Consider the following 13,749-nt stretch of genomic DNA (forward strand, 5'->3'; position numbering starts at 1 on the left):
ATTAGAATGTAAGCCCGTAAGGGCAGGGCCCTCTTCCCTCTGTACTAGTCTGTCTATTGAAACTTGTATATGTATTCTGTATGTAACCCCCTTCTCATGTACAGCACCATGGAATCAATGGTGCTCTATAAATAAATAATAATAATAATAATAATAACTGTGCTGGTATGAATTTAGATGGTGGCTGACAGGCACTACACTACACCTGAACCCAAAATTCACAAAACAACTGGATCTTTTTTTTGTAGGAAGTTGTAATACCTATTCCTAGTAGAACACACACAAGGGATGTAGCAGTGCTGGGATTGTTGATTTATTAGTAGCAGATGTCAGGACAGCTTTAAATCTCTCCCTGCCTGTGAATAAGCTCTCCCTATATCACACACTGCTTTTAACAGACGATATGCAGCACTAATAAGGTGTTTGGTTTTTTTTTTGGAGGCGGTTTAAAACAGGAACAAATCTCACCGAAAAATGCAATGCACTACCACTGACCCTATAGCGGTTTCTGCTATTTCTTCACCTGCTAGCACCTAATTCACACTGCTAGCACCTAATTCACACTATCTTTAGCCCTTAAAAGTACTATTTTGGATTTTGCAGGAGGAATGCTATCTCGTAGAACGCACTGCTCTGTCCCTATACCTGGTTCTACGATTTACACAGCTGCTAGCAGCTACTGGACACTGTTCAGCCCTTACAAGGACTATTATTAGTTCGCTGTATAAACGCTCTCCCGCACACAGTACAGTCTATCTACACCGCCAGATCAGGAATGAATGTGTGCACAAAATGGCGGCAGCCTAATATAGCCCCTCCATAGCCTCAACCTGAGTAGGAATGCACTTCTTAAAAAAAAATCCAGCAGGTTTATTAAAACACATAAACCTCACTTGCGATAGACAACGTACACGGGTTTAAAGTCCTTAAATCCATGGGCTCGCTCACACAGGTTTGGATACACTCCTAACGTATACAAGTGTGTGTAGCTATGCTTGGTTCCAATCACTGACCCTGACCAGTCGAAGCGGACCCTCTCTTCTCCCAGGGTAGTCCCTCCAGAGAGGCCCCTCCAGAGAGGCTTCAATACCTCTTTATGCTTTTTTTTTTTTTGACCGTTTACACCACCTCTCAAACAGGCTGCTTCTCCCACTATTCTGCCATGTGCCAAACAGACTCCATTTTACCTGCCTCATGTGACACAGACACACCCATGGGCGGGGGTATGTAGATAGCCAGACCCACTTTTCTCTCCAGCTACCTGTAAACCTGACCTAGAGAACACTTTACAAACTTGTGGCACTACAAGTACCAGAACGGACCTTCAGAATTACACCACTTCTGTGGTACATACCGGCCATTAATAATATAGCTGGTTGCCATCTTACAGTGAATTTGTTAAAATGAAAGCCGACAAATTTTATGACGCTGTATTGGTGGGCAGCTAGATTATTACAAGGGGTAAAAAGCCTCCCATATGATGAGAGTTTGCAGAGGTTGAGTTTGTTTAGCTTAGAAAAAAGATGCCTCAGAGGAGATCTCATTTATATTTATTAATACATAGGAATGGCACATGACGTATTCCTTCCGAAAACTGCAAAAACCAGGGGACACTCAATACAGGTGGAAAGCAGATTCAAGCAGCTAAATAGGAAACTGTTCTTTACTGTTAGAGCAGTCAAATTATGGAATGCCCCACCACAAGAGATAAATGACAGACCCTATAACAGCCTTTAAAAAAGGGCTGGATGCTTTCTTCAGCAAAATGGCAATGTGGATTACAGGTAGTTTAGCGAGAGACTGTATAATAGTGGAGAAAGGTTTTTAACTTGTTGGACTAAAGTCGTCTTTTTTTTTTTTTTTTAATTCAATGTATGTAACATACTATACTATACATGAGAAAATTCCTTTTGGTGGTGGCAGGCTACCTTTCTTCGTATACATTGATTGGCTAACCTGGGAACTGGCTCAAGGATTCTTCCATGCGCGACACCCTTCAAAGATAGTTCAGTTGTCCAGATTGTTGAGATCATGTGAAATCTCTTTCTTTGTTTATCATTGGTATCACTAGGTCGTGGTTACAGAGCTTCTTACTGCAAATACTCATTGACACATTGTAAGGGTATGTGCCCATGATCAGTGTTTGCAGCGTTTTGGACACAGCGTGTTTTCGTTGCATCCAAAACATTGCATTGTACAGTACAAGCACAGTTGATGGGATTTATAGAAATCTCATGCCCACTGTGCTTTGGTTTTTTTTTTCTGCATCGTAACCTGACATGCGGTGCAGCTCCCCAAGCTGAAAGCTGCAGCATCTTAGTGTATGTTGCGAATATGTGAAAGTCTGCAGCGGCCCGATCCCTGAACGTGGGCACGGGCAGCTGCGGTCTCCTGCAGAAAACACTTGCGTCTCCACATGAAGGCCGACACTGCATCTGGGACGCAGTGTACCTGTACAGTGTGCACATACCCTAAGACAGGTTTCTAACAATGTAGTGGCCATTTTATTTAATATAGTGATTACCTACCTAGATTAAATCACTGTTACTTACGAATTAAAGGTATTAAAGAATTTGAAGCATTTATTGATAAGGACATTTCCTGTTTTTAATCATTTTGTTTCTCTATTCCTGGAGAACCCCTTTAAAGCCATAGGCAAACTCCTATACCCATGAGTAGCAATATTTCTTTATCGCTTCATTGGGGGACACAGGATACCATGGGTGTATTCTTGCTGCCACTAGGCGGCTGACACTATACAAAAAAAGGTTAGCTCCTCCCCAGCATTATACACCCACCAAGGCAGACATGCGGGGCTGCTCTCAGCCCCTCAGGTTTGTATTATTAATCTTTTCCGTTTTTCTAGCAGACGCAGCTCGTCGGGCGACAGGGTGTAATCTCTCACCCTGTTTTCCCCCTAGACCTGTGGCACAGTGTGGGACCGCCCACCACTTACTGACCCCAGCCCTCCAACACAGAAGAGTGTTCGAGGCGCTTCCGCTTAAGGACATAGACGTGGACGACAGAGCAGGCGGGTCCTGCCCCCCCCTCCCCAACTCTCTCTCTCGCTTTTGAGCCGGATTGTGGAGTAGGAGGACGAAGATGGTGCCGGAGAGGTACCCCTCCCCGCAGCCCATCGACTTCACCCTTGACGTCTGTGGAAGAATCTTTGTGACCTCCTCCACGGATGGATCAGCATCGGCGCTTTCAGGAGACGTACACGCCCCTGTCCCAGGTCATGGAGGATATATATATACATATATATATATATATATATATATATATATATATATATATATATATATATATATATATATATATATATATATATATATATATATATATATATATATATATATATATATATATATTATATAAAAAAAAAAAAAATTAACTTCCCCTTTTAAGAGTCCTTTTGGCGGCCGGGTACCCCCCCCCCCCCCTTGTCGGCGCTCGGTTCCCCGTCTCCGGCGGCTATCTGTGCGCGCTCCATGCTTCCCCCGGCAGCCGGCTCCAGAAATGTAGCCCCCTTGTCTCCCGGCCGGGCCATGCCCCCTTCCCGCACTCCAATCATAGGCACCCTTGCTCCCAGGCCTCCCGCCCTCCTCCCCCGGCCTATCAGAGCAGATCTCTCTCCCCCCACAGCGCGGGAACCCTGCGCGCCCTTTTCAGGCCCGGCCCACCTCCCACAGTGTGCCAGCGCCATTGCCATTTTCAGCTTAGTAGACAGCGCAGACCCCCGTCTGTGACGAACAGCTGCAGCCTGCTCCTGTACCCGGCAGTCAGCTCAGCACTATTCGGTACCTGGCTCCCTGCTGCTCAGCCTGCTGCTTCGGATGCCTTCAGGACTCTCCAGCTCCTGAACCTGGGTAAGCTCTGCCACTCTGAGGCAGCTCCTTCCCCAGCTACTATCCCTCTGGCATCCTCGGGCTTCTCTATAATCCTATGCCTAACACCAGAGCTTCTCGCTCTTATTCTCAAGTCCTTGTCTTACATTTTGCATGTATTTCTTGTCTTAAGAAGTTCCCCTCGGGTCAGACCTCGTCCCTCTGCCAGGCCTGTAGCACCCCCGCATATCATTAATGGAGCCCCCCACCGCCCGTAATGAGGACGCGGCCCCCCCCACCTGAGTGGGCCACAGTCCTCTCCCAATCTGTAGATAACTTAACCAAGGTGTCACAGACCCTGGTTTCTATTATAGAACGTTTGCCCAATACCACCTCTGGGGCTCCTATTACACCCCAGGGCGAGTTGGATTCCGTGGGTACTCCACTCCTACATGGCAGATCACACAGGAGGTTCAGGAAGTGAACACAGTCCAGCTCATCCTCAAGGTCTCCCTCTCCTTCCTCAGCCACAATAGCCACGCAATCCCTCTCTCCTGCCTCTGACGGACCTGCAGCTCCAGTCTCTTGACCACGACTCAGGATCTGACTCTGACTTAGATTCTGAACAAATCTCCAAGATCCGTAACATGATGGACAGCCTGATTATAGCTGTTAATCAGACGTTGGACGTAAAAAATGGGGAACCCACTTAGTCAACTCAGTCCGTTCCTTTTAAAAGATCTAAGAAGTCACCAAAGTCCTTCTCTAATCACGAGGAGTTAGACGATATTCTGTTGAGGGAATGGGAGCATCCCAACAGGCGCTTTCAGAAGTGTAAACGGTTACGCGTTTTGTACCCCTTCCCGCAAGAACTCCACAAATGGTCAGTGTCCCCCTCGGTGGACCCGCCAGTCTCCCGCCTTTCCTCCAGCACCATCCTTCCCCTGTCGAACGGTGCTGCCCTCAAGGATCTATCTGACAGACACATTGAGTCCTTAGCTAAGTCAGCCTTTGAGGCTGACTTAGGCTGACTTAGGCTGATCCACCCTCTGCCCAGTATTCGCTTCCACCTGGGTTTCTAAAGACCCTTTGACAAGGCATCCTTTCCGTGGCCCCCACAGTGGAACTAGCTGATCTGGCAGATCAAATAGCTCATGCGGGAAAATGCCTTGTCTCAGCCTCCCTGGATGTGGCCACTTCAACAGCCATGGCAGTAGGCAACATCTCCGCTATCCGCAGGGTTCTGTGGCTGAATGCGTGGAATGGGGACTCCGCTTCCAAGAGATCTCTTTCCGGCCATCCTTTCCAGTGTCTCAGACTTTTTGGGGACAAACTTGACAAGATTATTGCTTCCTCAACGGAAAGTACCACGCGGCCCCTCTAAAAGGCGCTTCCCCTTTCGCCAGTTTTCAGGCACCACCTCCCCCCGTTGGGACAGATCTCTACAACGAAAAAAGAAGAAGCCATCCTTCAAGCCCGCACCTTCCTGCCGTTCCCGAGGTCACCAGAGCAAGTCTTTCCGACCTAGGTCCAACAGATTTTCTTCAGCATGACTGGCCTCCTCCACCTGGGGATCGCCCCAGGGTGGGAGGTCGTCTTCGCCGATTCAAGGATGTGTGATTGTCCATGGTCGACGAAGCTTGGGTCAGAGACATCGTCTCTCATGGCTACAAGATAGAATTTTCCTCTGCCCCCCCCCCCCCCGCCCACCACACTTCTTCGAATCACGACCTCCCAAGGATCGCTCGCTCATCCCAGTCTTCTTCAGTGCCATCCAGACTCTCCTCGATTCAGGAGTCATCATCCCTGTTCCCCCGCAGGAACTATTCCAGGGGTTTTACTCGAACCTCTTCGTGGTCCCGAAGAAGGAGGGGACAGTTCGTCCCATCCTGGATCTGAAACGCTTAAACAAGCGTGTCCGTCTATATCATTTCCGCATGGAATCACTTAGATCGGTCATAGCCTTCATGGAACCCGAAGAGTTCCTCTGCTCAGTGGACATCCAGGATGCCAACCTACACATCCCGATCTTCCCCTCTCATCAGAGGTTCCTTCGCTTTGCGATTCAGGGCCACCATTTCCAGTTCACCGTGTTGTACTTTGGTCTTTCCACAGCGCCTAGAGTGTTTACAAAAGTTTTAGCCACGGTAATGGCTATTCTTCGGACCCGGGGTATCCTTGTCATCCCCTATCTGGAAGCCATTCTAATCAAGCGCCCCCCCCCCAGAGTGTCACGAGAGACTACGGATTACCTTGGACACTCTTCAGCGCCTGGGCTAGTTAATCAACTGGGCAAAATTGTCTCTGGTCCCTGCACAGTCCATCGACTTCCTAGGAATGACGTTCGACACATCACAAGCAAGTCATCCTCCCCGAGGTCAAGCACTCTGCGCTCCTCAGGGGAATTCGGATCCTTCAATGCTCTGCCCCTTGCTCCCTACGCTTCAGCATGAGAGTTCTAAGCAAAATGGTAGCTGCAATGGAAGCGGTCCCATTTGCTCAATTCCACACTCGCCCCCTTCAGTGGTTCCTACTTTCGTCTTGGGACAGGAGTGTTCACTCGCTGTATCCCCTAGTAGTGCTGCCCCCCAAGGTCAGCAGATCCCTAGATTGGTGGAAGCGCTCCCCTTCCATTCTCCAAGGAAGGTCCTTCCTCCTGTCACACTGGACGATCGTGACGATGGACGCCAGCCTTCTGGGCTGGGGAGCGACGTTCAAGGACCTCACAGTTCAAGGCAGGTGGAGCAAATGCGAAACGACCCTACCGATAAATATTCTGGAACTCAGAGCTATCTGCTTAGCTCTCCTCTATTGGCAATCTCTCCTTCTCGACCGTCCGATCCGTATCCAGACCGACAATGCGATTGCAGTTGCCTACATCAATCATCAGGGAGGAACCCGAAGCCAAGCAGTGATGGCAGAAGTGTCTTGTATACTAGCGTGGGACGAACTTCACGTCCCAGCCATCTCGGCGAGCCACATTCCAGGCGTGGACAATTGGGCAGTCGATTGCCGCGGGAGAGTGGTCTCTTCATCCCGAGGTTGTTCAATCAGATTTGCCTCAGGTGGGGGGTTCAGGACGTGGACCTCATGGCCTCCAGATAGAACCACAAAGTGCCAACGTTCTTCTCCAGGTATTGGGATCCCCTGACGGTCGGAACAGACGCTCTAGCAGTCTCTTGGCCACAATTCTCCCTTCCATTCCGGTTTCCCCCTCTCCCACTTCTTCCAAAAAGATCAAGTCTGAACGAGTACCAGTCACACTCATAGCTCCAGATTGACCCAGAAGTCCATGGTACGCAGGACTCGTCCACCTTCTCGCAGACGTCCCATGGAGACTACCCCAACGTCCAGATCTACTATCTCAGGGTCGGCTCTTCCACCGGAATTCTCAGTCGCTCAGTTTAACGACATGGCTGTTGAGGCCGCTGTACTGAAATCCTCTGGCCTATCAGATAGTCATACAGACAATTTAGAGCGCGGAAGCCTTCATCACCCCGTCTCTACCATCGTATGTGGAAGGCCTTCTTTTTTTTTTTAGCTGGTGCGAGTGCTCTCAGACTCCCTCTATGACTTTTCTCTACCCGTCATCTTGGCCTTTTTGCAATCGGGTCTTGACTCCGGTCTGGCCCTCAGCTCTTTAAAAGGTCAGGTTTCAGCGCTCTCCATCTTATTTCAGAGGCGTCTTGCTTCCAGATCTCAGGATAAGACCTTTCTCCAGGGGGTTGCCCATTCTGTACCCCCGTACCGTCCGCCAGTTGAACCCTAGGATCTGAACCTGGTTCTGTCGATTCTTCAAGAGTCTCCTTTTGAGCCCCTCTCGGACATTTCTCTCTCCTTCCTCTCCTGGAAAGTTGCCTTCCTCATGGTCATTACTTCAATTAGAAGGGTGTCCGAGCTTGCAGCTCTTTCCTGCCGCTCTCCCTTTCTAGTCTTTCATCAGGACAAAGTAGTGCTTAGGCAAGTCCCTTACTTTCTAATCTGGTTTCTGCCTTTCATATCAATGAAGACATCATTCTACCCTCATTCTGTCCATCCCCCTCTCACCCACGTGAGATGTTAATGCACCACTTGGATTTAGTCAGGGCTCTCCGTTTCTATGTTGACAGAACGGCAACCTTCAAACGATCCGATTCCTTGTTCATTCTTCTTTCTGGTAATCGCAAGGGTCTTCCTGCCTTCAAATCCACCATTGCCCGGTGGATCCGATCCGCCATTCTGGAGGCTTACCGGGTAAAGGACAGGACTCGTCCACTCAGGGTCACGGCTCACTCCACTAGGGTGGTGGGAGCCTCTTGGGCAATCAGTCATCAGGCCCCAGTGTTGCAGCTATACAAAGCTGCCACTTGGTCTTCTATTCATACCTTTACGAGGTTCTACAAGGTTCATGTTGATGCCTCCGCAGATGCGAGGCTTGGTAGACGGGTCCTGCAGGCAACAGTGGCCCGAGGTCAGACCTAAGGTGTAGTAGCACCCGCCCTTAGGGACTGATTTAGGACGTCCCATGGTGTCCTGTGTCCCCCAATGAAGCGATAAGGAAAAGAAGATTTGGGGTACTCACCATAAAATCTTTCTTGGAGCCTTCATTGGGGGACACAGCACCCACCCTTTGTACTTTGAATGTTGAGTTGTGTTAACACATATTCCTATTCTGCTAACATATGTTATTGTTACAGTTTTTCTTTATTTTGAATGTGTTATGGTTGTTCTCTATTTAAATGCTTCTCCTACTGCTTTTTCACTAACTGAAGTTCGAATGCCAGCTGGTGGGTGTATAATGCTGGGGAGGAGCTAACCCTTTTTTTGCATAGTGTCAGCCTCCTAGTGGCAGTAAGCATACACCCATGGTGTCCTGTGTCCCCCAATGAAGGCTCCAAGAAAGATTTTACATTGAGTACCAGACTGGACACATTTTTTTTGTACTGTTTTCTGTAGATTGTTGTTTTTTTTTTTGTTTTTGTTTTTTTTTTAATAGTGCTGTTTTTTTTTTTTTTTTTTGCAGGTCTTAAACAAATGAGAGCTAAACTTGGCAAAGTTGACTGCATTGTCGAAGTACATGATGCCCGAATATCCTTTTGTATGTAAAGTAAAAAACAGTACTCTACTTCTTTGCGCACCCTGACCTAACTATACATCTTAGGCCCCCCTCATACGTCTGTGTTTTGGGTCCATGTGATGTCCGGAGACACGTTCACATGCATACTAATTAAAGTCAATAAAGATTTTCACACCTTCATGTTTTTACACGGTCCGCATGGACTGTCCGTGTGTTCCATTTGAAGACTTGTCATTTTTTGCCAGCTGCACGGATCAAATACGGAGAGCATACGGATTGCATCCGTGTGACACGTACTGGAAAAAAAGAGGAATATAACTGAAATGAATGGTTTTGTTATGTGTAAATGATGTGCAAAGCTTGCAAAATGATAGAGTAGATGGAATACATAAAATAGAGCTAGATAACTTATACAGCAGCAGCTGCGGGCTGCAACCCTGTCAGCTATATCTTGACTGACTGGCTTTAAAAAATAAATGGGATCCTACTCTGTTTTTTTTTTTTTTTTAAATAATTTGAATAAATAATAAAAAAAAAAGGTGTAGGGTCACCCCCCCCCCCCCATCTTTTTTTTTTTTTTTTTTTTAAAGCAAAGGGACAGCAGACAACTGGCGGCTGATATTTTTAGTGTGGGAAGGGCCATAGTTATTTGGCCTTTCCCATCCTAAAAATAGCTTACCGCAGTCACCCCAGATGTTGTGCATCTATTAGGTGTGACAAATCTGGCTCTGTACTCTGCTCTTCCCGTTGCCCTGGTGAGGTGGCAAATGGGGTAGTTTATGGTGTTGATGTCAGCCGGCATCACGCCCTGGCATTAGAAATAGAGCGGTCTCTGAATACTTTGTGTGTGAACCAGCTGTCTGCTGTCCCTTGGCTGGCTTTGAAAAAAATGGGGGGGGGAGACCCACATCGTTTTTAAAATATTTTTTTTTAAATAATTTAAAAAATCAGTGTGTGATCCACTCTATTTTTAAAATCTGCCAAGGGATAGCTGAGGTTTGTAGCTTGCAGCTGCTGCTGTACCTATTCTGTTTATGAAAATTAGGGAGAAGCCCACATTCTTATTTTTTTTTTTTTTTTCCAAAATGTATTTGTTTGTACAGCTATTTAGCAGAGTTAGCTATTTTTTCATCTATCTATTTTTCCATCTATTATCTACCTACTGTATCTATTATCTATTTATCATTATTAGAGGTGGGTAAACCCACAGATTTTCGAGTTTAGTGGGTCTAACCGGATTTAAAAGAAAAAAAAAAAACGAACAAAAAACCCAGTTTGGGACCAGTATTAATGCTGAACATTTGCCCGGATGCCGATCTCCAAGTCTATAGGACCTGAACATTGTGCTTTAAAATTGTGGTATTGAGGGCCATGGAGATTAGAGCAGGACCGTTATACTTAACGATTCTCCCACATGGCTGTAGCATTACTTCCGGGGCTGCTCATACATCTTCACTGCTTCCCCTTCCCATCGCCAGTCCCGGCGTCTTGTTGCAGTCAAACTGCCCACCACCCTGTGTGACAGCATGTTTGCTTATTGCTTAGAATTACACATGCTGTCTTCATCTCTACAGTGGTATAAAAATAATTTAAAAAAAAGTGGCATAGGGTCCCCCTGTGCAAGTAAAGCAGATGGTTACAGGCTGCAGCCCCCAGCCATGTGCTTATCTTGGCAGTGTATCAAAATAAGAGGGACCTTTATGCGTTTTTTTACAAAAAATATTTAAATCTAGGTATGTGGTCCCCCCCCCACCCAATTTTGAAAACCAGCCATGATAATGCAGACAGCTGTGGGCTTGTGTTCTCAGGCTGGGGAGGCCCATGGTTATTGCGCTCCCCCAGGTTAAAAATGGCAGTCTGCAGCCGCTCAGAATTGTTGCATCAATCAGATGCGACAATCCCAGCACTTTACCCGGCTCATCTCAATTGCCCTGGTGCGGTGGTAATATAAGGAATTAATGACAGCTCACAGGTGCCGCTAAGCTGTAGATTAGTAATGGGTGGCATCTATGAGACCCCCAATTACTAATACTGTAAGTGAAAGGAAATAAACGCAAACACCGAAAAATCCTTTATTTGAAATAAAATACAAAAAAACCCACCTCTTTCTCCAATTTATTAATCCTAAACACCCAATTCCAAAGTAATCCACACGAGATCCCAACATGATCCCGGCTCTGCTACGGTGCAGCGCGTGGGCACAAAACATGACCGCATGCTGTGGCTTCAGGCAGAGACTGACTGAGCCCCAACTGTGCGCAATGACTGTTCCCACGATACCCCACCTGTGACTGAAGGTAGACTGACCTCAGGTGACCTCATTGAACTCAGTGACCTCACCTCAAGTGAATTGAGTGTTAATAAGACCTGCATCTCCTGGCAGAAAACCGTGTTTTGTTGTTTTTGTTTTTTTCTTTTTTTTTCCAAGTGATGCAGCTATGGTGCTGAAATGTATACACCAATATAATCGCAATGCAGTTTTGATGAGATATTGATGCGTTGTTTTTTTTTTGCCAGAAGATGCAAATTTTGTGAATAATTTTCAGCACCATATCTGCAGCTGCAAGTCTCATTGAATTTGGTTCACCTAAGGTGAGGTCACTGAGTACAATGAGGTCAGTTTACCTCTGGTCACAGGTAGGGTACTGTGGGAACCTCCAACTGTCGCCACAAATAAACTGAGTAATGTCACCGCTCACAGCTGCGACTCAGTCAGTTTCTGCCTGAAGCCACAGTATGTGGTTATGTTCTGTACCTGCACGCTGTGACTTCAGTTTGTAGCAGAGCCGGGATCGTCATGGAACCTCACGTGTTTTACATCGGAATTGGGAGTTTGGGGTTAATAAATTGTAGAGAGGGGTTTTTTGTATTTTATTTCAAATAAAGAATTTTTTTGGTGTTTGTGTTTTTTCTTTTCATTTACAGATTATTAATGGGGGGTCTCATAGATGCCTTCTGTTACTAATCTAGGGCTTGGTGGTAGCTATGAGTTGTCATTGCCCCTTATATTACCCAGATTGCCACTGCACCAGGGCAATATGGATGAGCTGTGTAAAGTGCCGGGATTGTCGCATCTATTCTATGAGTATCAAAATTGGGGTGGGGGGAAACTGCACACCGTGTAGCGTGTATTTTTTTGTTTATTTATTTATATATAACAAAAAAAATGTAAAAAGAAAAAAAGCCACATAGGGTCCCTCGCATTTTGATACACAGCCAAGATAAGCATACTGCTAGGGGATGCAGCCTATAGCCATGGGATTTATCTGCGCGGATTATCCCAATATTGGGGGGGACCCTATGCCAGTTTTTTATTTATTTTTACACCACTATAGAGATGCAAACAGCATGTGCAGTTGCAAGCAATCGGACGGTGTTACACAGGGTGGCTGCGCAGTCTGACTGCAACCAATCAGACGCCGGTACTGCCATGTGTGGGTGAAGCAGTGAATATGTATTGGCCCCTGAAGTAGGATTACAACTGCCCGTATTACAGTCTATCTAGCATTTAGCTATAATTTTTCTGGCTTTGCACATCCTTTATACATAAAAAAATATTTGTTTCAGTATTATGCATTTTTTGTTACTGTACTGGTCACGCGAACACACGGATGGCTATACGGATTTCCAAAAACACATGGATGTGTTAAGGGGCCTTTAATCAGTGTAGCTGAGCACACACCATAGTCAGCGAATGCCATTTATAATACAAAAGGAGAAAAACAAGAAGAGCGCTTCTGTGAAGAATCTTAAGCACTATTGGAAAGAAAAGGGGTGATTGAACTCAGGCACAACACTGACATGCACATGTGGCTGATACTGTCCGGCCGGGGTTTTTTTAGCATACCAGAAAATTACTGATGGTAAAAACTGACAAACTGACCAAACAGTCCAGCATGCTGATCAAAACTTGTCCATGTTTTACCGAAGGAGAAATATAACGGATATACCGTATGTGTGCTGATTAGGCCGTTGAGCAAAAGACCTGCAGTCTGGCTGGGAATTGCTGCTAAAACACCGATCATAAAATGCAGCCTCAATATGGCAATATGACTTTGGCCTAAAGGGACTCTGTCACAAGGGTTTTGCTACCCCAGCTAAGAGAAGCATAATGTAGAGACAGGGACCCGGATTCCAGCGAAATATCACTTATTGGGTTGCTTGCTGTCATTTTGATAAAATCACACTTTTTTAAGCATTTCATTGAACATGTGTTAATTCATAGTTTTGATGCCTTCAATGTTAATCTACAATTTTTAGAGTCATGAAAATAAAGAAAACTCTTTGAATGAGGAGGTGTGTCCAAACGTTTGGTCTGTACTAATATATAACTTTGCTATATAGACACTACGTGTTTCTGGGACGATCTGTCCCCTTCCTCAGGTTTCTACATGATTGACAATTCCTAGACCTATATATACCTTGATAACTACAAAGGGTTAATTGAATAATTGATAAATTAACAAATTAACAGGCGCATATAGGGTTAAGGATAGTAAAACGATGTTTAAAATGATGAGTAATCTTAAAATCAAATTGTAAGAACAACATCAATATAACATATAAAATTAAGACATTCTATGTATCTGATATCCCAGAAAAATTATATTAATACATTACAACCAACAAATCAGTGGAATATAATTTGCCTTTATTGCAGATATACAGCACAGACCAAAAGTTTGGACACACCTTCTCATCTCTAGAACATCTATTAAGAGAAGACTTTGTGCAGCAGGCCTTCATGGTAAAATAGCTGCTAGGAAACCACTGCTAAGGACAGGCAACAAGCGGAAGAGACTTATTTGGGCTAAAGAACACAAGGAATGAACATTAGACCAGTGGAAATCTGTGCTTTGGTCTGAG

The 13,749-nt window shown here is 45.7% G+C and overlaps 1 protein-coding gene across 2 annotated transcripts in view; it reads left to right on the forward strand.

The window, feature by feature from the left end:
* Nucleotides 1–8,834: 8,834 nt before the first annotated feature.
* MTG1 (mitochondrial ribosome associated GTPase 1) overlaps nt 8,835–13,749 on the forward strand; it is a 1,022,130-nt gene continuing 1,017,215 nt past the window's right edge. For both annotated transcript variants that reach the window (XM_075349124.1, XM_075349125.1), the window contains exon 1: nt 8,835–8,893. In XM_075349124.1, the coding sequence (XP_075205239.1) occupies nt 8,841–8,893 (53 nt within the window). In that variant the 5' untranslated portion in view covers nt 8,835–8,840. The remainder of the gene's footprint in view (nt 8,894–13,749) is intronic.

The sequence above is a fragment of the Anomaloglossus baeobatrachus genome, chromosome 5 (genome assembly GCF_048569485.1).
Source record: "Anomaloglossus baeobatrachus isolate aAnoBae1 chromosome 5, aAnoBae1.hap1, whole genome shotgun sequence".
Taxonomy (NCBI): domain Eukaryota; kingdom Metazoa; phylum Chordata; class Amphibia; order Anura; family Aromobatidae; genus Anomaloglossus; species Anomaloglossus baeobatrachus.